The sequence below is a fragment of the Taeniopygia guttata genome, chromosome 2, assembly GCF_048771995.1.
Source record: "Taeniopygia guttata chromosome 2, bTaeGut7.mat, whole genome shotgun sequence".
Lineage (NCBI taxonomy): Eukaryota > Metazoa > Chordata > Aves > Passeriformes > Estrildidae > Taeniopygia > Taeniopygia guttata.
This window is the reverse complement of record NC_133026.1, coordinates 23988451-24012036: the sequence shown is the minus strand read 5'-3', so window position 1 is coordinate 24012036 and position 23586 is coordinate 23988451. Positions and strand designations below refer to the sequence as shown.

The window sequence follows — 23586 nt, the reverse complement described above, 5'->3', positions numbered from 1 at the left end:
TTGCATTTTATTCCTTCCTATCTTTGAGAAACTGTGAAAGCTTCAGTCATATTCCTTTCTAGCCTAAAACAGCACAGCGACACAGAGGCTATATGGTGTCACAGCAGATGGTTAACTTCACAGAAAAGCTGTGAAGAAAACCTAATGACCTTGTTTGCAAGACTGCAGGAAACAGGAACCTTCACCATTTCCTCTTGTCCCCTCCACATTTGTGGGTCATCCTATCCCTTGGGAAGGGGAAATTATCTTCCCAGCTGGCTGACAGAATTATTTAGCTTCTGGCTGACATTGTGCATTTCTATATTGGACTAAATGCCCCAATGTTCTAAAAACATCCAATTTTCAGACACTTTATTCCTTGCTCAGGTTTCTTCCTCTTCTCTTCCAGTTAAGCGCACATGATTGAACCATTGGCAATGGCCTGATGGCTGCAGGTTGCAAGGGCAGCACCACCACCTGTTTGATCCCACCTCTCCTCCTGTACACTCCTGGAACTGGCTGGGACCTTTAAATTTTACAGGGAAAATACAGGCCATGGTGCTTCAGGTAAACCTTGAGGCCACATTTAGGAAGATGGTGGGATGCATACATGTACAACCAAATTGACATTTGGGTAAAAATGAAGGCTGGGGGAGGGTGGCTGAGTCAGAAGAGAGAATGATCTGACACAATGCATCAAAAAACTGGTCTGTCTTTTGTCCGTGAGCTATTGTGAGAAGCAAAAATAAAAGCAATTTGTCAGAGTAGTCCCTTTCCTTTTCAGATTATCTCACTCTTAGAGATGGCAATGGGAGGAATGAAATTCTAACTCTTCTTCCAAAATGCATTCAGCCTTTTATGGCACAAATATTGTGCTCACAAATATTCCTCTTCATTACACCTAATTATTTGGACCAGCCTAATTTTCACAAAATAGGCATTCTAAACAACAGACAATACACATATACCAAGTCTGCAAATGACTTTTCACTGATATCCAGGCAGATAATGAAGAATGGCTGCTTATATAAGAACAATGTTTTCCGTGCCTTCTAGAAGAAACTGTTCGATATATTCTTCATTTTCATTCAATCAGTTTGAATACAAAATAATGATCAGAGATAAACATGAAAAACTAGATATTAGGCTGACTTAACAGATCATAGGGGAGGAACTAGAAGGGTTATTGTTCCTTTTCCATGGCAGGTGACAGAGAAGTCACTTTGCTCAGTTGCCCTCCTATTCCTCTCCATATATTGGGGTAGATAATGGGAGATTCTGTCAAATGTGCAGAGCATTTTGTATTTCTCTGGTCTCTCATTGCTTTAGTCCTGAACCTGATCACCACAAAACCTATACAAAAAGTCATCCATTTTGTAGTGGAATTTTTACAATTTATTCCTCTCTTTAGGAACATATTGGAAATACGGTCTCTGCAAGGTGGTGACTCTGTTCAGCCTGTAGCCTGGCTACTCTTCTCACTCTGCATCCTAGATCCTGCAGATACCCTTAGTCAGCCTTGCTCCAGGGCTAGCATGGAAATGCTTCTGTAGCCAGAGCCCAAGACCTAGCACATGCTGAAAGGCAAGTCCCTGTTGCCTCCTTGGAGCATTCTATTAAAACCAAGATTAGAAATCAGATCAGATTAATTTCCTCCTTTGATTGTACTTGCATCTCCTCATCTGTCCCTACCAAACAAAGGTTGGTGCTTCAGAGCAATGCCCTAATTCAAACTCCAGGAACACAGAGGGCAGGCAGCAGAGACTGGCTGGTGATTTCATGAGGAGGAATGTCCTCCCTGCGCACTGTGACAAAGAGCTTGTGACCCCATGAGAGAGAGGCAGCCCTCTGTGTGGTCCCCAAGGCTGCTCCGCTGCTTCAGCAGCATGGGGAAGGCAGTACAACACACCAGAAGATGACTTCCTCTTGGCAGTCAGGCGTCCTCTGGTCACCAGCCCCTAGACCCTTGTCATCCAGCCTGGGGTTTTTGTCCAGTTTCTCCCAATCTCTCTTTGGCTTGCTGCCCCCACAACTTCCAGCACTCTTCTTGGAAAACCCACACAGGATGGGTGGCACAATGCAGGTCACAAAGATTCCATGAAGGCGTGGCTCAACACCTCAACAATTGCAGGGCTGGATTCTGCTTTCCACTCCAAGGGCTGATGTCCCCAGCCTCGCTGACAGCAGTGCTAATGTGGCTGTCTGGACAGAAGGTGCTCTCGGGGTCAGTCTCTGGGGAGCAGGGAGGGAAGCATCTCCACTGGGTGACCGGGCACCCCTTTGGGAGGAGGGATGAGGGGGATCCTGTGCTGTGGGTATACACAAGCCAACGGAGATTAGCCATAATTGGCTGCAACCTACGTTATTCTTAGATTCAAGCCCCGCTGAGGCAACAGAAATTATTGATTTCTGTTTTAACTGAAACCCCAGCAGGGTGATGATGGTGTCCATGACTGGAGCTCCTGAGTGCTGTTGGCAAGACTCATGTAAGCTGGAAGTAATCCCCATGGAAAGAGTTCCCCCCCAGACTGCCACTGACCATTACTATGCTCTTTTTGGTCAGTGCACAGTAGAATGCAAAAGAAAAAAATGCCAAAAATTTATCTCTCAGTTATGTGCAAAAAGAAGCTAATGCGTTAATCTCTATTCTCCTCCACACTGTATAAGTAAAGTAAGGTAAACATATTAATAAAATATTTAAAGAAGACCAGTGTTCTGCATTTTTTGTAATTTTCTTTTCCTAAGAAATCAATGTTTACAAAACAGCAAATATGAACACTATCCCATTTTCAGGAAAATATGAGAGTACAGAGTAGAAGAGCCCAGTCTGAAAATCCTTCACTGACCTCATGAAACAGTGAGAGCAGAAAGGTTCATCACAAAATACCAGACAAACCCAGAGAATATTATACTTCTATTTTTTAGGTTATGATACAGGCACATACTGACCCCCAGAAAATTTTTTATTTATTTCAAGATTTTATTTCTGATTCCTACAAAGAGCACAGCTCAAAACGTCCCACATGCATGTCACTCAGTCCAATTTCCAGCTTTACTGACCATTCGTTAGAGGTTAATGAATATGTTTTAATTATTCATACAATTCCCTCCTTTTAAATGCAGAAAACTGAAATTTAATATAGAAATTACTCTCAGCTTAAAGACAGGAGATAAGAGTTCCCAAGATAAGAGATAAGAGTTCCAAACTTCTACCCAAGTTCATGGGAATTAATCATAATCTTCAACAGAGCCTACCAGCTTAGAGTCTGCACACTCACCCAGGCAACTGAAGATAATCAATTTACTGCCTCAAAAAAAAAAGTCTCTGGAGATATTATCCCATCATTTCCTATTATTGAAGACATAGATCTTAAAAAGTATGGATAAGCACATAAAAAATTTTTCCCGATCTCTTTACCTGATTATTTCATTTGTAAGAGTTTCGGATATGAGCTTTACCAAAAAATAATATTTGTAAAAAAATAAATGGTCAAGAATTTTTTGTCCTAATTTTCTTGTGAGCAAGCAAGATTTTAAATCTCATCTACACTCTCCTTGAACCTACCAGTGTAGCATATTTTTGCATATTAATTCCAGTATTTAGTTCTTAACTCAGTACCTTAATATAACTTGATCTTCAAGGAAAATAAAAATGTGATCCATGTTGGCTGTTTGCCTATTGTTACCCTGTGAAAAGAAACAGCTCATGTTCATGAACTGTTTCAGCTTCTCCAGGGTTAAGTCACCAATGGTTGCTAAAAGTACAACTTGTGCCTGTGGAACCATGGCCTAACAGCACCTCACAAAATGTTATAGATCATCCCATTTCTTTTATACCTAGGGGAGTAAAGAACAGGAAAACATAACAAACTTCTCTCCATCAGGCACTGAGACAGAGCAGAACCTGAATCAAAGCTCAGGATGACTCTGTGACCTGGCTGCTGTGGTATACAATAGTTCTAAGGTGTTCCCTCTGGGGCATCCTTTCTCCTGGCCAGGGTAGCCACAAACACCAAGAGCTCTCCTGGCACACAAGGCAAAAGCCCTTGTACATGACCCAGAGCCCTGCAGCTCACCGCAGACATTTTGAGCAAAGGCAGAAGTAAACATCTCACTAAAAATAAACACAACTCAGCATAAAGGTCTGAGAAGGAAATGCCTTTTCAAACAGCAGAGACACCAGCACTGCACTGGGATGCATCTGCAAGGGGGAAGGAAGAGCTAATGGCATTACAGCCATGACACACCACTACTATTCAAGGCAAATATTTTCTCTAGTGAAATGTAGCACATTATAAACCACCCATGACCATTCAGCTACTTAGAACATTTGGCTGCTTAAATATTCTAACTGTGCTGGAGGAGACAGCTGAACTAGCAGCTCAGGGCCAGGAATTAGCCCCGAGTCAAATTCATTTACATAAATTACATTTTCCGACACTTCTGGAAATAAATGGTCCTGAAAACTCACAGATGCCTAGTACTGTGCTAATAATTGCATCAGGCACCTAAATTCCTGCATTTGTTGGGGTCTGAGGTTTCAAGGGGACAGCAAGCTGTCCCAGAGCAAGCTACATTTTCACCAGGCTGCCCTTCCACTGCATTTCAGCTCAATTCCCCCATGCCCTGACCCAGGAGTGTTGTACATCCCAAACAGGTATCCTCTCCGAGCAGCCAGGACAGCAAGCATGACTATCATGAGCTTTGCATTAAGGGCAAGAGCAACATGCTCCACCAAGTGTCCCACTCGCTGCTTTCAATAATTTGGGCTGTGCTGGAGCTCCTCTCCAGCAGGCTCACCTGTGGTGCCTCCTGCAGACCACACAGCAGCACACACAGGCAGTGGCACAGGGAGCAGAATGGCAACTCAGATGTACTCCAAGCTCAGAATTCCAACTCAGATTATGACCTTGTCCTCAATGGACACCCATTACTCCGACAAGGAAACACCTCTGCACTACCTACCCAGGCTTCAGGGTCGGTGTCAATGACAGCAGAGAAACAAGTAGTGGCTTTTTGTTCAATTTTATCATTCTTTTTTTGTAGTCTCTTACATCACACACAAAGCTCTGTGTGTGTGTGTGTATATATTTACATTATAATACAAGGATAAATTTCAAGGAACACAAATTTATGGTGCTTATTCCACATACCATCCCTGAAGCTCTCTGATAGCAGTGCTAGGATAATTTTCCTATACACGGATCCTTTTTATTTTAAGTTTCAAGTGGCATTTCTTTTTTATTGCTTACTGGAATACAATGAATGGGATGACTTTCTATGTAGGAATAAAAATTACCAGTGATATAGGGCAGGAAATACATACAGGTACGAACTCTGGATTTATTTGTAAAAAAAGATCTTCAGAAATACCCACAGTCATTTTGCACATTGGATCATTCATTTTGTGCTTAGTGAGAAGAAGTACCTCCCTGCATCTCTTCTCCTAGATCTTCAGCTTGCTCATACACTTTTTCAAAGATTAACACAACTGGACAGGTATCTGACAACTTTAAATCTGACAATATGGAAATCTGTGCAAGATAATCCACAAATGCAACACAGATCTGCATATCTCTACTCTGAAAGTAGATTTTCTTTTCACAATATGTATCCACAGCTCCAGACCAAACCAGCATAGCTGAGGTATACTGTAGAGATTTGGTTTAGCAGAATAGCCAAGCAGACCCAAGTTTAGTTCACATACAACCATTTTTAATTTAGCTTATACATGTAAAGTCTCTGGGACTGGACAAAATACTCTGCAAAATTAAGCACTGGGTCCACAACACAAAACCCAAGGTTACTCATGTCATCATTTGTTTCTCAGACATGTATTTTATCATATGGCATGCTATTGAGTCATGCCTACTTAAAAAAAAAAAAAAAAAAAAAGTGTTTGTGAAGCCCTGAGTATTACTTGAAGATGCTGTTCTACATAACACTTCATGATCTCATGGATGAACAGGAGATCCTTAAAAACCAAGTTTCTGCTGTGAGGAAAACCAGCTCTGGCAGAGCAAAAAACCCCACACCCACAAATATCCTTAAATACCCAGCAAGCACAGAAACCTTGCTGCTTGCAAATTTCATTATTTCCATATTTGCACCATAATCGCACTGTCAGTACAATGTTTAGCCTTTATGCCAAAAATACAATACATCTGCATTTTTTGGACCATCTCCATTTGTGTAATTTACAATATAGCAGGTCTTAAACAGGAAAAGACCCCAAATAGATCACTTTCACAGTACGAAGAGGGGATCCTTATAGTTTTGTGCACTCTGTGACATAATAACAAGCACAATTCACATCCACAGTTTTGCATTTGGTATCTATCACAAAACATACCTATATCATCCACATCTGAAAAAATTAAGAGGGAGTGCAAACCTTTCACAGAAGCTTTGAGGCAGCCATTGATCACTCATCCTCTTTTGTCCCCTAAGGGGATAAGGGCAAAGAAGGGAGGTTATTCTTTCAATGAACACAAGCTGTAATTTACACCCCACATCTGGGGTTTGCTAAGCAGATGTGGACAGGGCCTGATTTTTCCCACTGAAGATCAGAAGAGAGCCAAGTTTTTATTGTACACATGGGAACACTCTTAGCCATGTGGAAAAAATGGAACCTGGAACAGTCAATTTCCTGAAAACGTGAAATCATGGAACATCCCTGCGCCTTTCCTGATGAGCATTACAACTCACACCCCCAGGGGCTGCTCTGTGTGCTGTCCCATCCGCTGCAGCACTGCTGATCCAAGATGGTCTTTCCCACCTGCTTTGAATAATTAAACCTACACCAAAGCAAGGACCTCAATCCTATAGCAGGGCCACACAATCACCTGGCTTCCTGCTATTTTTGTCCCAGTCCCTTGCTTTTTGGAATAACAGTGTCACCATCAGATATAACTGAGAGAACCTGACAGTACAAAAGCCAGCTGTGTGCTGATCAGTTTAGGTACAGCCTGTGCTAACTAGACACTTAAAACTGCTCATCTATGTTCCAGGTGAGTTTGACAAATATCAGGACTTATTTTCTGGGCAGTAGGATTTAATGCCTTCATCAGGTTAAAGAAGGATTGACAGATGCCCACCTCCCCACTGCTGGCCAGTCTCAGAGTAATTGAAGGCAATTTTCTTCTATAATTTAAGTTTTGCAAAATACTCCTCTAAAACATGAAGGGTATTTAGGCTATATTCTCTACTGCAGAAAAAGCAGTATAAGAGGCTTATTGCAGAGAAGAACAAAGATGCACAGAGATGCTCAAAAACCAATGGTTTATAAAATAGTCTCATATCAGAGGATGGAAACTACCAAACATATCTTTACTGAGATAAAAATTCAGCACTCAGTGAAAACTTAGCTTAATTAGTCAGTCAGAACCAAGCAATATATAGAATATTCTGAGTTAGAACAGACCCACAAGGAACAATGAGTCCAACACCTGATTTCACACAGGACAACCTAAAAACATGTATCTAAGAGTGTATGTAAGCCATTTAGTTATGTGGCTTCCTGCTTGGCATCAATCATCAATCCTGGGCAGCAAGGAAAAGTTCTTGTGGAAAATACAATTATTTCTGAGGCATATATGAATGAAGATCATACAGTTGTTGCACATGTTTAACACTGCTTCTTGCACATTCTTTTATTTGGGGAGTTACTTAAAAATAACAAGTCAAACTATAGATATACTACAAAAAAAAAAAAATCACTCCTGATTGTGGTTCATTCAATTGCTCACCTTGACCCTGCATTCCAATGATTATACCTCTACCTTTTGGTAAGCACTAAAATTACAGTGACCTAAGCAGCTCAGGAGAAATTAAATGTGTTCAGCTCATCAAATCACCAGTAAAGATATTAGAATTTCTTATTTCATCCAAGAGAAGAAAATGGAAAGATATTTTACACTAATAGTCCCTAATATGTTTCTATTTCTTCCAAGAGCTCTTGCTCAGGATTTGACTCCAGGGCAGATAGGCTGACGCAAAAGTCCACGCTTTCATTTGTACCACCTTTTTAAAGAGGATAAAAGTGATTCAGCTTCAACATATACGGTGACAAACCACTAAGCAAGCCTTAAACGGAACTAGGCAAGACAGCATGGGCAATAAAGAACAGTGCAAATTTTGTTTTAAATCTTATTTCCTTTAAAATATAGATAAACAAGGAAGCTGAATACCACACAGTCAATGTTTAAAATGTTAATTCTATCATTCTTCTAAAACTGTATACAGGCTTTTTCTAAACGCACACAATGATGCTCAGTACACTTCTGAAGAGGAAATCAGGCCACAGCATGATGACTGTATGTGGCAACTTTCTGCCACTGCATTACTGCTGACATTCACTAACTCCTGGTTCCCTTATGTCTGAATTAATGTACAATGGCAAGTAGGAATCCCAAACTGAGAATTTAGCATGCTGTACACACCAGTGGATTGCAGCCTATGTAATTTATTTTACCTGTTAGCTCAAAGTTTCCTTTAAAATGGTCTGAGAGCACTCCAGAAAGTTGATTTTGTAATAAAAAATAAAATTCCTGAGACTTCATATACTGAAAACCAAAGGTAAACCTGAACATTTCAGTGAAGTCAGCGATGCTCTGACAAATTGATTTCTAGGGCACATATGCAGTCAAGCCATTTTACTTTGCTCAAGATCCTACAGCAAAGCAGGAAACAGGAAGATGATCTTAGTATCAATCCAAAACTTCGGTCAGAAAAACATTACTCCAATTCCCTGGCATTATTGCTGACATTTTGCATTTTTGAATTGGAAAAACAAAGTCTCACAAACAAATCATATTAGCATACAATGTTTATTATCTTCTATTAATCTGAAGTCAATAATTTTGATATGACTAAATTAATTCTGAAATAAAGAGACATTTTTAAATACATATGAAAATGATGGGCTCTAATATGAGAGTACTTAGTTGATCTGCACTCTTAATCCACATGCTGGATACATAGATCAAATTATTATACATCTCCTTTCACTTTACACTGGACTATAATACAGCACAATTTCTGGAGGTGAAAGCAGGGAGGAAAGAAATCATATTTTCAAGTAGCCCTTTTATTTAAAAAGGGCATCAATGATAAATTAAGCCATTGTGTTTCTCTATGATTTTGATTTTACTTACAGTATACACTTTTGTAAAACATATAGCTCATCAATGATACACAGTGGCCCTTTACTAAGGGCAAGTAACCAAAAAAAAAAAAAAAAAACAAAAAAGAAAAAAGAAATGCAACAGAAAACAATTCTACAGATTAGAAAATTCATATTTTAGAACATTGTCACTTCAGAGTGCCTCCAATGTTGCTAAGAAAGGTCATGCACAACATTTCTAATGTTGTCATTAGTCCACGAGAGAAATGTCTGCGTGCTTTACATTAACAGAAAAAGGTACAAGTCAGAAAGAAAGCAGCTTTCTCCAGTTATCTCTTAGGCCTGTCTGTGTCATCAATGGCAGCTAGCAGCTTCTGTCTTGCCTTTTTGTTGATGTAGGTGCCCAGACAAATATTCACCAGATTGGTCAACTGCTTAGTGGAATATTCCTGGCAAACAAAAACAGATCATGTTAGGGCAGAATAAAACACCAGGGAAAGACAGAAAATTTTAAAATATGCAGACATACTCAGTGTGGATTTCACAATTGATAGGAGCATCAGTACACAGGGGAGATTTAAAGCTGTAGTTCAGTCATGTCTGGATAGTTTTCATAGTTGAGGCAGAGGACAAAACTGTATTTTGCTACATGGTAGCTTATAATGAAAAATGCTTATGACTTTAAAAGTACTGGAAAGAGTTCACATAAAATAACTCTGTGAACATGCATATAAATCAATTTTTAATGTATTTTCCATTCTTTGGGAGACTTGGTGGGAAAACACATGCAAATGATTAAGCTTTTAACACAAAAACTATTTTTTTCCACAAACTGATAAATGTTGGTGATCGTTTTTGTTTTGACTTCCCATTTCCAATAAGCTTCAAAATGCTTCTGTCTGCAGAGTCTCCAAACTATTTTGATTTCAGTATATGATAAAGGAGGGAAAAAATGTCAAAAATCTGAAGAAAACAACTCTTAACACCTGTGGAAACACCATATTTGCCAGTATTACCTTTATGTCTTAACACTATCCAAAACATAGCTTCCACCAATATGTTTTAAAAAAGAGCTTTTCCCTGTAGGTCATCAAACCTCGTAGCTCACAATCTCTCTTGGGGCTCCAGGCAATACAAGGAAAATTCAATCAAAGACATATTTCTTCCCTCTGTTTCTAGTGGGATTTAATCCCAAAATACAGATTTCAAGTGTTTCACTTTAAAAGACTTTTTACTTCAAAGATGGGTATCTCCAATAGCATGTGACTATTACTTACACAGATCTGTTATAATTGTTAGTTCACGCTAGAGTGAAAGCATCTGAATGTTTTCAAAACACAGACTTATCCCAGCAAGAAATGCTGATTAAGCAGTATAAATGAAGAAAGAAAAAACAATGACTTCTCCATTGTTACAACTTAGTTTAAGCAATCTAATCCTAAAGGCCACGAGGGTGTGATCCCAAAACATAATTCTTGATGATCAAACTGTGCACTTTGGCATATTCTGAAGAGCTCACAAAGGTTTTCAATTTCCCTTTGCTCTAGCTCTCTACATTTTTTGATACAATAGGCACATATGAGACTTAGCCATCCCCCCCAGTCATCAGAAAGTGAACCAGTTCAAACACATACTAAATTCATATGAAATAAATTAACATGTACCTGTACACATACACTTATATTTATACTGCTTCCTAGATGTTTCATTAAAATAAATGAAAATATACATATATGTGCCTATATTAATTTTTAACACATAGAACAAGTGATTATTTATAGTTGTTAGCATGTTTTTATCATCAGGGTCAATTTTCTCTATAGAGAGGAAAATAATGCAAATTTAACTCTTACCCTATGTTCTTTTATCCAGGATTCCATGTCATTTTCTGTCAGGTAGTATGCTTTAATGTAGGTCTCCACAAATTCTTTATCTGGAATAGGCCTAATGTCTGTTAACTTTTCTAGTTTCATCAAGAACTGCTGAAAATCCAGTTGCATCAAGGCACGTCCTTCATTGCTGCACTTCTTTACATTGGCATAACTAAAAAGAGAAAGAGTGCAAAGCAGAACTTAAAATGAAATGAAAATTAATTTTGCTTCTCAAAGTTAACTTAGTCTTTTGAACCTTGAGGAGGAGCAAAATTATGGTTTTAAGTCAAAAGCAGGCAAGAACTTTACTTTAGGAGCAGACAAGAATTTCTCTTACGATGTTTGCTGCAGAGCTTTATTTGCATTAGTAAAACACATTTTAGCCCAGTCATCAAACAGAACCCCGCTGTACCCAGTGGTACTTAGAAAAATCACACCCTCCTCTCCCAAAAGCCACAAAAAATCCTACATTGAACAACTTACTATAAGTAAGTTAGAGGAAATTAAACCAATGCTAGTTAGCACACTGGACTACAGTTTCAAGAGATCATGACCACTAGAGTCTGAAAGGTACCACAGCAGCTTTAGGAATGGCCACCAGGAGCTTGCTGAACCAAGTGGGAGCAGCAAAGACATAAAGCTTCTTGTTCAAAAACAGCTACAGCAACCAGAGGATGAAGGGGGAGCACTGGCTCATCTCTGTGAGAAGTTGATGATTTTAATGAGAACAGGTTGACAGCAAAGCAGTGACAGGTTAGAGGAGACAGTAGACAACATTAAGGGCAGAGTAATACTAGCAAGGATCACAGTGGAGTGATAGGCAACAAACAAGGAAAATGATCTTTGCAGGTCTTCAAATGGGTAAGGAACTGCATTTGTCAAGTTCAAAGGAAATGACACTGCAATGCCCTTAAGAATGCCAATTTCAGCTACAGGGTACAGGGTCTGGGGCACAGTGACTTGAGTTAATCCAGCTCATCCACCAGTTGCTCCACAAGTGACAACCCTGTGTCACTCTTCCCCTCTACCAAATCTAAAATAAGCTCAGTTTTTCACTGGTTCACAAAGTTGATCCTAATTATTATACACCCCCTATATTACTAGGTTTGATGCAAAAGAGGCAGCAGAAACGTGCAGTTGAAAGATGAATACATGGAAAAGTCAGGTTAAGAATATGAAGAAATTTCACACTTAAGAGTTAGTACACAGAAAGAATTTGCAGAATGCAAAAGTAAGAGACAAAAAGAGAAAGGGTCAAGGCAAAAGTTCTCTGGAGCTTCATAGAAGACTAGCAGATGATTTTCAGTAAGCTCAAGGAGCCAGCTGGGAAACAGGAGAACACACAGAACTAGGAGATAGGGAAGGACAAAAGTTAAAGATTAAGATGTAACTGACTGCAGTGGAGGTAATTCTTCATTCAGTGAAGAGCCTGATGAAAGCAATTTCAGTTGACTGGATGAAAAACATCTCCTTCATAGCTTTTAACTCCATACATTCATTGAATACAGATCTAAAAAGAAGTTACGAATTCAGAGAGTCACCTACTCAGAACACCTTCCTTCCCTTTCTACAGAACCTACAAGGTATGTAAAAATAACAAAACTGGCCAAGAATAAGAAATTACAGGCAAGTATTTGGTATGAGATGATAACAAGTACTTTTTACATTCTCAGAAATGGTACAGGACAAATTATATCAGGAAAGTAGTCCTAGTCCAACCTGATTAGGTGGAAGTAAAGGTCAAAGTTTCACAGTAAGTCGCAAAGATGAACCTGAGCTGCAGCATGGAGCAAGACATATGAGTCTTGCTCATATGTCTTCACAGATAAGGATTGAATGGTTCATGAACACCAAAGCCACAAAAGATGAATGTGATATAAGAAAAGGAAACAAGCTGAAAACAAACACAACAGGTGAGGTAGAGGAGGTTGATTGTGACTGACAGTGTTATCAACTTAAAGGTAAGGGAAACAGAGAGAAGAGACTTTGTTTCACTTCCTTTTATTTGAGGCATGATAAATAGAAAATAAAATTTCAAAAAAGAAAGCTAGTCATATAGGCCATATGTTGTATTGAAGGAATTGAGAAGCCAGAGACAGGTCAGGGATGGTATTAGTTACCCTGAACATGAAACTGATCTCTCTAGAGACTGCAAAAGGATGATGGCATGAAAAAACTGGGCAGCAGACAAATAAATGATGGCTTTAAGGAAGCAATGGAAGCTGATGATTCTCAATAGGTACTTGGAGAAGAACGGTGTTTTGTTGAGGTCCTAATTTAGACCAAGATGTAAAATAGGTAGTAAGGAGTGAATAGGTAAAAGATAACCAGGAAAGAAGTATGGAAACACGCAGAAGGAGCGGAAGACAGTATATATTCTATGATGAAGAAGTTGTTCTAGTAAGAGCCCAATCATATGTAGCAGAGGGACAAAACCATAAAAATAAATGCAGGGAATGAAAAGTCTACAATATTCAGGCTACAAAACTGAATCCAAAAAGACTGGGACGCTGATTACAAGAGCAAGGGATGACCAAGGTGTAGGTTCCTGATGAAGGTGCTCAAGCAAACCATCTGAAACACCTCTCTGTTCTTGATGAATTTGGAAAACTCATGTTCCATGGGTACTTTAAGAAAACTGATAGTGCTTATAACTCCATCTTTCTTCCTGGCAAAGAAATGGCATCACCATGGAAGTACTGGCTATTATATTGTAACTTCCTTCTTTACTCTGCTGGGAAATTATAATTTTCATATAGAAGTTTCTTATTTTCAAATGCTTCAGTAAAACGTTCAGTGTCATTCTTCAGCAGTATCTAGGATCAAGACCACCCTCTTGAGGCTTAATGCTGCACCAGACTGTGAGACAACTGCTAAGGAGTGTGTTAAGCACTGCTAATTTGTAGGGTCCCCAAAAGCACATGAATTCACAAGGACACTATAAAATTAGAACTTTTAACTCTATAAAATAAACATTATAGACATATTTACCCAAAAGCAAGAGTTTCATAAATACTTACCCTTCCACAAGAGTTCTATTGGCCAAGCGTATGCAGTGCTCCCAAAGGATGTTGGAGACTGGCAATGGAATACGGACTCTCTTAGACACATCATTCAACCTCCTGTTAAATTCTTCAAATTCCTAATAAAACATAAAAGATGTTTACTCTTTAATGTAAAAATAGATCATACTCTATACATCCAACAACAGCAACAACTAATTAGAAATGCACATGAGAATACTGAAAAGTAGGAGCAAAGAAGAGAGGCTTAATAGGCACAAACTGTAGACAAATTTATGTGTTAAGCAGAAAAGATATCACTTTCTAGCATATCACTCACAATATTACGTCAGTGATTTTTTTTTAAAGGAACTGCTGCTCTGTTCCCCAAAGTTGTAGTTCTCTGTGAAACTGACACCTCTGAAAATGAACCAAGTAGCTTATCCTTCAGGTGCCATTTTCATTGCCTCACTCCTAAACTCATATTTAACCTCTTTAAGTCAAAATACAGACACTGAACAAAATCCAGCTATGATCTTTTTATCCCTCTAAATACCCACCCCACCAGATTTCACAGAGAAGCTCAGAAACATTGTAACCACTTTTCATTCTTCAACTTTTCACATTAGGTAATTCCTCAGTGCTTTAGAAGGAGCTGAGAGAATCCACTGAAAAAGACAACATCTTAACAGTTTAGGACCACACTGCAGCACTAGGTAACAATTCAGGTTAAAGGAAGGCACCTGTTTCCACACAAATCAATGGCCTGGATGGACTTCAGCTGATACCTTGAGTGAGAAACCAGTCCTAACTGAATGCAATTACTGCTACAATGGTTTTTGTGACATAAAGTGAGACAAAAGTCCTCTGCCAATGATTAAAGCCTTTATCACATAAAAAGTATAAAATTGCTTCAATATCAAGCAGAATGGTAATGAACTCCTCTGCATAACCAGCAAAAGCCATTTGCAATGCAGTCTTTTAAGACCATACTTGCTCAACAGAGATTTTATTTCCAAGGCTGTTAATCTAGGGTTTTTTCCTTTTCCTTTTTTCTTACAGACCCTCTCAAAAATTCAGTAAGTGAAGAAAGTCAGAAGAAAACTTCAGTAACCAGCTGGCATTCAACACAAATTTTCTGAAAGATGAGTTTGTCAACAAAATGCAGGGTACAACAATTTCATGCTTTAACTGGCATACAACTCATCCTTCTGAAGGTGAAGATGTCTAACACTCCACAACCTATTTCTTCAACAATCTTCTTTCCCCACTTCATCTGCTTCCAACATACTGTGACTAAACAAAGTTCCAACATAGAACTTTGTGTATGTATGCACACGGCTGAAAGTAATTGATTATTACTTCAATCACTGTGCTCACATCTGGTATTCCTGGAGTCCCAGTGTACACAAAAAATCACTCATTGCTTAGCAGTTATTTAAAAGCTTTTGTAGCAACTAGTACTTGCTATAGAATAGAGAGACCAAAACTGGTTGTGAATTGTATTATCTCTGATTGTCCTGAAGCAAATTCATCAGCAGTTGCATACTCACAGAAGAAAAAAGTTTTGCCCCAGACATCAACTATTTTAAGCACAAACTGATATCAAAAAGTCACAGCAGCATAAATAAGGATAATCACAAAGATTCCATCAAATTCAGTGCAATGATATATCCTCTGTCAAATTCTTCCTTCTTTGCCCTGATTTTTTTTTAGCAGAGAAGAGCTACAAAGTATGAAGGTGTTATCCAAACTGTTATTCCACACAGATGTGTAGCTTTTTCTGTGATTCACACTTCACACATCTTTAAAATAAAATTTCCAGTTTCTCTGAAAAGAATTAGTAATTAAGATAGTATAATTAATTAACATAATTCTACCACTTCCAGAACTTCCCTCTGAAGACCTTTAGAAACATTAAGTAGGCATATATAAAAGTATGAGAAAGGCATTGTCCCAAGAACTAGTCTTGTATGCCATAAGACAGGGCAATTGTATAATGACATTTACTGAACACAATTGACAAGTTGGGTGAATAACTTCCCTTTAGCTTCCTTTTCAAATATTAACTTCTAATATAACAACTTCAATTAGATACTGCATGATCATTATTGGTGCTGATTTGACCTACAGCTCCTATGATACATCTTAAAGACAATCAGCAAAATTATTTACAACAGCAAATAGGGTGTTTTGGGATTTTTTTAAATGCTATCTCTGGCTACTGAATTTCCCTCTGTTACTCGGCTTACTACACATTTCTCTACCATTCAAGACTTCAATGTGAGACTCATTGAACTTTTTTGATAACTTTCACACATCATGTAGTCAAAAAATCATCATTGAATACAATGCTTTAGAAGCAAGAATAATGACACTTCTGGATAGATCTCATTTGTCAGGATGATATATTGTCCTAGCCATGCCACTTGAACAGTTTTAGTGAAGCACTACAGCAATTTAGCGTTTATATAAACTCTAGCACACCATTTCCCATAAACAATTCACCTTTAAAAGAGCATCTACATATACGTTGTGCTGTGACATGATTTCCTTCACATCCCATTTCACATTAGCCATGAGAAGAAGCATCTGTTCATAATCAATGGCTTTAGCAGCAACAATCCAATAAACTGGTTTACGTAGTTCACTTGCAGTTGACACTGTCTGAAATAGAAAATAAATAAAATTCACTTCAGTAAGTATGTGGCCAGTAGGAGCAATATGTAACTCTGATGTAGAAGTATTTTCAACATAATGTAAAAGTTTCAAATCTTCTGTATGGGAATCAGCTGTGAATTACACAATTCTGACCTGAGAATAGAACTGCTGAAGAAAAGGCTTCTTGGCAGCTGGCATCACTGCATCAAGATGAGGCTGAAGAAATTCAAACTGCTCAGCCAGAAATACCCTTTGAAAGCAAAGAAAATTTACTGTGAACTAAGTGCAATGTTTGGCATGTCTCTTTACAATTTTTACTCTACAGCTGACGTATCTGGCAATAACAACATGTAACCTTGGAAAATTTAGTCCTGAGAAGAACCGTATCAGTTGTGTGCCAGCATATCAACTAGCAGTCTCAATTCTGACAATTTTAAAATGTATTTGCAAAAAAGAAAATATTTGAATAAAGAGATTAAGGCTTGAATATCAAAAATTTGTATTTCTATTTTACTGACAATACACTGCACTAGACCTGACATGAGGTCTAGTAAAGTCATTGACCAAGAGTCACACAATCTCCACTGTGGGACAGTCAACATCAATATTAATAAATCCATCTAAGAATTTCAAATTAACATTCCCAATTAAATTTATGCTAGTGAATCTATAAAATAGAACTTGATCTCGTATTCCTTCCCAGGGGTAGAATTTGTTAATAACAACATAATAAGAAAATATATTTCTAACCAAGCATTAATGAAAAAAAATATTTTTAAAATTAACTCCTAATCTTTAAGTGTTATCTCGTGTGAGGAAAAAAATCATTCCTAGCTCTATTTTTCTTATCAAATAAAAATAATTTTGTTACATTTGCATAAATTTGTTATAATGTCATCTTCTCCTGTGGTGTGACATAGGTACATTTCTATCCATTGCAAAGAACATGGTGATTCAAGCCAAACTGATATGAACTAATCAGTTCTGAGTCAAGTATTTAATATAAGGTGAATATTAACCATACAGACTAAATAGTCCCACTAGCCTCTTTGACATTGAACTTTTTTCCTGATAGATTTGGCCATATATTGTCAGAAATACTGGATCATCTACAGTAAAATTTAATTTCTTGTGTTTGCATGTTGCTAGAGCAAAGAATTAGACTTCAATACCTTCAATAAAGAAATCACTTTTATCACTCCTATTTAACATCACATTGAGAGGTAGAAATTTTTGACCTGTCAAGAAGGATTTGGAATGTAACCACAATTTCCTAAACAATCAATAGCTTTCAGTGATCACAAATACAGTGTGTACAGTAAACAACCTACAAGGATTCCGTGGCCACCACTCTCTCTGCCAAGCCATACAGCGAATTGCCAGATGTCAAAACTACAAGATGACTGAGATGTGGGTTTGGCACCTTCTCTTTTCTCTCTTCAGCAGCTGTGAGAGTTCCTGAAGGATCAGCAGACACCTCCTGAAACAAAGAATTAAACAAATTAAACTCCACAAAACCAGTAAGGATGGCTCCAGCTGAACAGTTTCAGATGCCAGATAAGATGAAGGAATGTTTCAAATTCTAGGGTGTAGTATAAATCAAGCCTATTTCTATTTAAACAGTATACTGAAATGGATGAAAAAAAATCAGATCATGTAAATCAGTACCCAAGGAAAAAATAAGTTAAAAGAAAAAGGCAGTGAACAAATCTTCTCACTACACCTTAACACCCAAACAGGCTTCAGCCCAGTTGCCTTTTGGGAGACTGACTTCTCATTCTTGGAGACAGTATATTCAATCTGACAGCAACCAAATAAAGAGACAGATCAAAGGAATGTTACTTCTGCATGGGCTTTACTGCTTATATGAGTAGTGGCTAACTTAGGTAAAAAACTGATGTTTTCCATCACAGAATTACTACATTGGAAGAGACCTTTAAAATCATCGAGTCCAACCCATGCCCTAACACCTCAACTAATCCATTCCATGAAAACTTCTATCCTGAATACACCTTGATGCTAGAAAGCAAGGAAATATTCACAGCAAAGGAGTAGAATCTGTAGTGAGAAAGAAGTTATACCAGTGCCTTGTTCCAAAATTAAAGGAAAAAAATAGAGAAAAAATTCTACCCCGAGATTTAAGGAATCCAAGTACAGGGTACAGCTAGAAGAGGAATCACAGAAGGAAGAAATTCCCAGAGCAGTGTACAAAGGGACACCCTCTGAAGCCTGGTCATTTCCCAGTCTTCAGAGGGTTTCAGGGCATGAAAACATGAAAACATAAAGGTAGCTCTGGTTGGCTTGAATTAGTTATTCATACCATGCTTATACACAGGCCACAAGAAGATGATAAATGCTACAAAGGAAAGGGACAGTACCCAGAACAGGCAAGAAGACAGGCAGGATATGGCACCTATTTTAGTAAGAGCCCTGGGGATAGAAACCCTGGCCAGAGTCTACAGTCTATGGATGCTACAACATATCAGCCTGTAAGTATGGAATGAAAACAAGTAACAGTAACAGTGACAAAGTAGTGGGAAAAATAACTTTTACAAAAGTAAAATCAGTGGCTCAACATGGCTGCTGTAAACAGCATAGGAACAACCAACCAATATGACAATAATGATGCTTAAACATAACATTTATGTTTTGACTCAGAAAAACAAATTAGTGTAATTCTGAAATTGCTATTAGAAAAGGGAAAAAGATAAAGACAAAAACAACATAATGAAAAAAGCAGCTTTCAAGTTTGTGAATTGTTTGTTTGTTTCAACTAGAGATAGAAATAAAAACAGAAGAAACTGCAGTGAAGTAACTATGAAAAGAGGGAGAAAATCAGACTCAAGCTAACCACAACAGTAGTCATTAATTTCTTCCGGGCTCCACAGCAGAGAACAACTATCAGAAGTGACCTGAAATTGAGTACTTGCTATTCAAACAGGTTTTGTTCAGATGCTTTTGCTTAAGGAGGAGAGCAGTGAGTACCTGAAACACCGGTGGAAATTAGCAGTGTTGTCACTCATTCTATATGTCAGGATTGAGACAAAGAGGAATATTTAATTGCAGACCTCAAAACACCAAGAGAAGTACTGCACATATGACCAACTGAAAACTGGAAAATCAACAGGGAAGTTATTCTGATAGCAAAATATCTAACAGACCCATTGTGGCAGTGTTGCAGCAATTAAAGGTAGGGCAGGTGAAAATTGATTATGTCAAAATGTGTAAGGACCTGGTGAGAATTTAAGTCATACAGGATGAGCAGAAAGATCAAAACTTTGCTGCTATAGACAAAGCAGCACCAGAATGTGTTTACTGCCTGGATGAAAGCCAAACCAAAAGCGACATTAAGAATATAAGACAAGTGAGAAGATAATAGTGGCCAAGCTGTTAAAAGTGGTTTGAGGTGTGGAGGAACAAAAATTCACAAGTTCCACTTTAACTCTCTCAGATTTTATTTGGCAGTTTCCTCCTGTGGTGTGACAGCCCAAGGCAATAGGAGGCGAATTTGCTAAATCAGAAAGGCTCTTTCAGTTCTGCATCTCCAGAAACGTCAAACACAAACATAAAAATGGGCTACAGCAGATGGAACAATGCATAGTCTGGGAAAGCAGAGCTCTCACTAAAAAGGGTGAGGAAGTACCTTCAGACTTATAAAAAAATACTGTAATAAAGTTACAGACATAAAAAGCCAATAAAGCAGGGAACCTTGATGGTTCCCCACAGAAATTCTGACATTAAAAACAAGGACTGCTGACTGAGAAATTCCATCAACACATCATTTGTAGCACTAAAAGATCTCACAGAAATACATCAATGAGCAGAAGTTAAAGCTTCTAAAAGCAGCTTGTGGCAAATGTGATCAGATACAGTTGCTCTGAGCACAGAAACAATTATAAAGGCTAGCTACAATGTTATGTTATTTGAAAAATTAATTTTCTTTGCTCTGATCTGTGTTCACACTCAGCCAGATAAATCTGGAATTAAACTGACTAGATGCTACACAATACTATGAAGTTTGCATTCTGCTGAGTTTATCAGACTGGATAAGCAAGCCAAAAGGCCTGGATATTTGCTAAAACTCATGTAACCTCTTTCAGAGAGCTCTATGGAAGTGTTCTTCCTGAGCACATCCACATGTTTACTGCAGATAGGCAATGACATCTAACCAACAATCAATTATCTAAAACTGATTAAATTATCTAAAAGCATTAACTAAGGCAAAGACAATACTGATTAATTATTACAATTCCCTCTTTATCTGCCTGCTCTTTTACATTTTTCACTTAATTACATTCTTAAAAACCCAGATTAAAAAAAAAAAACCCCAACCAACCAAAAATTAAAACAAACAAACAAACAAACAAAAAAAACCCCCATTTTTTTACAGTTTTCACAGGACAAAAGTAGCCAAACTCACAGCTCACCAAGCAATACTGTATCCTTAGGAGAGACAATGAGTAACAGAGCTGGGGGAAGAGTATCAGTAGTAAACATTTAAGAAGCTTTCTTTCTTTCAAAGACTAATTACAAATCAAGTAAAAACCAAATATTATGAAGACTTCATTTTGTATTTATCTCACTTAAAATTTGCCTGTCACTTCAAACACTTTTTAAACTTATTTTTCTTCCTTTTTGCTTCTTATGAAGGTAAGTAACATCTTTTAAATGCCATAAATGTGTTGCATCTGAAGAACAGAAAAGGTACATGAGAACTGGCTAAGTCAAAGATAATGCTACCCTCAGCTAGGGAGTCAAACTCTGGTTGAAATATCGTGGCCAAACAGCATGAGCATTTCATTCTCCTAATTTGTTCTAAAAAGCAGGCACTGCAAAAGCATGTTGATAGCAAAAAGCAAACAGCCAGTGTGTCAATACCCCAAAGAAGCACAGGATCACTCTGAAAGGGTCTCAGTGATGCATGTGTTTTTTCCTCCTGCCTTCATTTACAGAAATGATCAAATGACTGAAAGCAGCAAATAAAGAGGCAAAATACACAAGCTGGAACAGGAAAAAAGGCTACAGACTATTTAAAGAAATCTGATGTTTTTCAGTGTACTGGACTTGTTAAAGTTAACCCTTCCAGTAATAAAGAGTCTGTTGCCAGAGATACCCTTTGTGTACCATACAAGCAGAGTCCTGTAAAACTGCCAGCCTCAAGAGGAAGAGGAAAGGAGGGGAGTAGAAGCCAGAAAATTAAATAGAATCCAGTTGAACTTCAGTTTCAAGAAATGTCAAGTTACACTGAGAACATACTGTAGCACCCAGCATTAAGCATGCAGAGAGCAATACTAAAGCAGAATATTGAAACTCGCTTAGCTCCTTCCAGCATCAGAGTAGCAGGTCCTGCTGATCCAGCAGAACTGGGATATGTCAAAGATATATCACAGCCCACACAACATCCTTGTAAGAAAACTGAACAAAATAGATTTGATAAAATAATTTCAAGGTATACATGGAACTGATGCAAACTACAAGCTGCTCTTCTCCCTCCTTGCCAAAAAGGAAGAAACCCAAAGTGTTAAAAAAATTTAAAAAAAAAATTAAAAGCACCAGACTTAACAATAATCAAATGAACTGCAGTAGGCACAGCAGGACAGGTTAACCAGTATTCCCTTACAGCAGGTCTTACCTATCAAATTTTCTCTAGTCTTACTTTAATTTCCTTATACTGTCACAGGAAAAGAACTGTGTGTTCTAATGCTATACATGATAGGCATACCCAACTAGCAATTATTTTTACAAGCTGCTTTGCTATAAAGACCTGAAAATATCAGGATGAAGTGTTAAAGCAGGCTTAAGGCTGCTTTGCCTATTTAAAGGTTGCTAATAACAGTAGTATGAGTTACAGAGTATGCTTTGGGAAGTATCTTTGCAAGATATCTACAGTTGAATTGAAATTCATTGGGAACATGTTACAACAAAAAGGTATGTATTAGCAAATAACAGGTATCAGATGAATGGAAGTGTGATATTGTTTAATTGTTGGGTACTTCACTTTATCATTTAATTGTTTACACCCAAGAAGAAAATTTTTAATGAACAGGTGTAGGGAGTGCTGTGCTCCAGGACGGCTTCGATGAATGGAGACGAGAGATCTCTGTTGGTTGCTCTTACAATATAAGGTTTATTAGGGATGGTGAAAGGTCTTGCTTGGAGCTGCCGGATGCAGCAAGTGGCAAGGCCTGAGGTGATGGGGGAGGGGAGAGACAACGGGTAGAGAGGATGCTCTAGGAGAGGGTGGAAGATCTGAGAGGGGGGAGTTCCAAGAGGGCGTCTGGCCCCCCGGAGACCCCTTATCAGGGGGCTCCAAGGTGGGCTGGAACAAGACTTGGGCCAATGGGGTCATAGACACCTGATGGTTCAGGGGAGGGTTACAGGTGTGGGATGAACCGTACATTCTGGGGGGTGGGATGGAACAGTCCATTTGACTTTTGGACCCCTCTGTAGGTAAGGGTATTGTCCAGCCAGTAGGGGGGATTGTTTTCATCCTGGCTGAATCTTTTGCCAGGCAATTATATTTATCCATCCTTTCCAACAAACAGGTAGAAAAATCAAATCCGTGTAAGGAACAAGCCTCTCCTTCAATCTCTTTTAAAAATGCCATCTGTAACAAGAGAATGTTTTTATTTCAAATTTGGCTGAACCTAGTGGAAAGCCTCTGTTAAGCCTTCCATCTCAATGAGAAGAGAAGACTATAAACTAATTTCCTAAATCAGAAGTATATATTAATAAGCTAATTATCTAAGTTAAAAATTTGACATTCAATTTGCAAGAGAGACATTTTTACAGGGCTGATCTCATGAGAACAGAAACACTTTTATTTCAGTCATCCAAAAGAACTTATGACTGAAGCAACTGATTATCTGCCACTTGTGGTGAAATAGTTGACAGTTAATTACAATCATCCACCTCCACAAACTTTAAACAAAAACCAGTAAACTCCACA

General features: G+C 38.2%; 1 protein-coding gene across 2 annotated transcripts in view; it reads right to left on the bottom strand.

Annotated features, from left to right (window-relative positions):
* Positions 1 to 8788: 8788 nt before the first annotated feature.
* The window catches only part of VPS50 (VPS50 subunit of EARP/GARPII complex), a 77865-nt gene continuing 63067 nt past the window's right edge, over positions 8789 to 23586 (bottom strand). For both annotated transcript variants that reach the window (XM_030264668.4, XM_030264669.4), the window contains 6 exons: positions 17969 to 18117; positions 16791 to 16887; positions 16485 to 16643; positions 13995 to 14116; positions 10957 to 11146; positions 8789 to 9552 (listed from right to left, as the gene is read on the bottom strand). In XM_030264668.4, the coding sequence (XP_030120528.4) occupies positions 9433 to 9552; positions 10957 to 11146; positions 13995 to 14116; positions 16485 to 16643; positions 16791 to 16887; positions 17969 to 18117 (837 nt within the window). In that variant the 3' untranslated portion in view covers positions 8789 to 9432. The remainder of the gene's footprint in view (positions 9553 to 10956; positions 11147 to 13994; positions 14117 to 16484; positions 16644 to 16790; positions 16888 to 17968; positions 18118 to 23586) is intronic.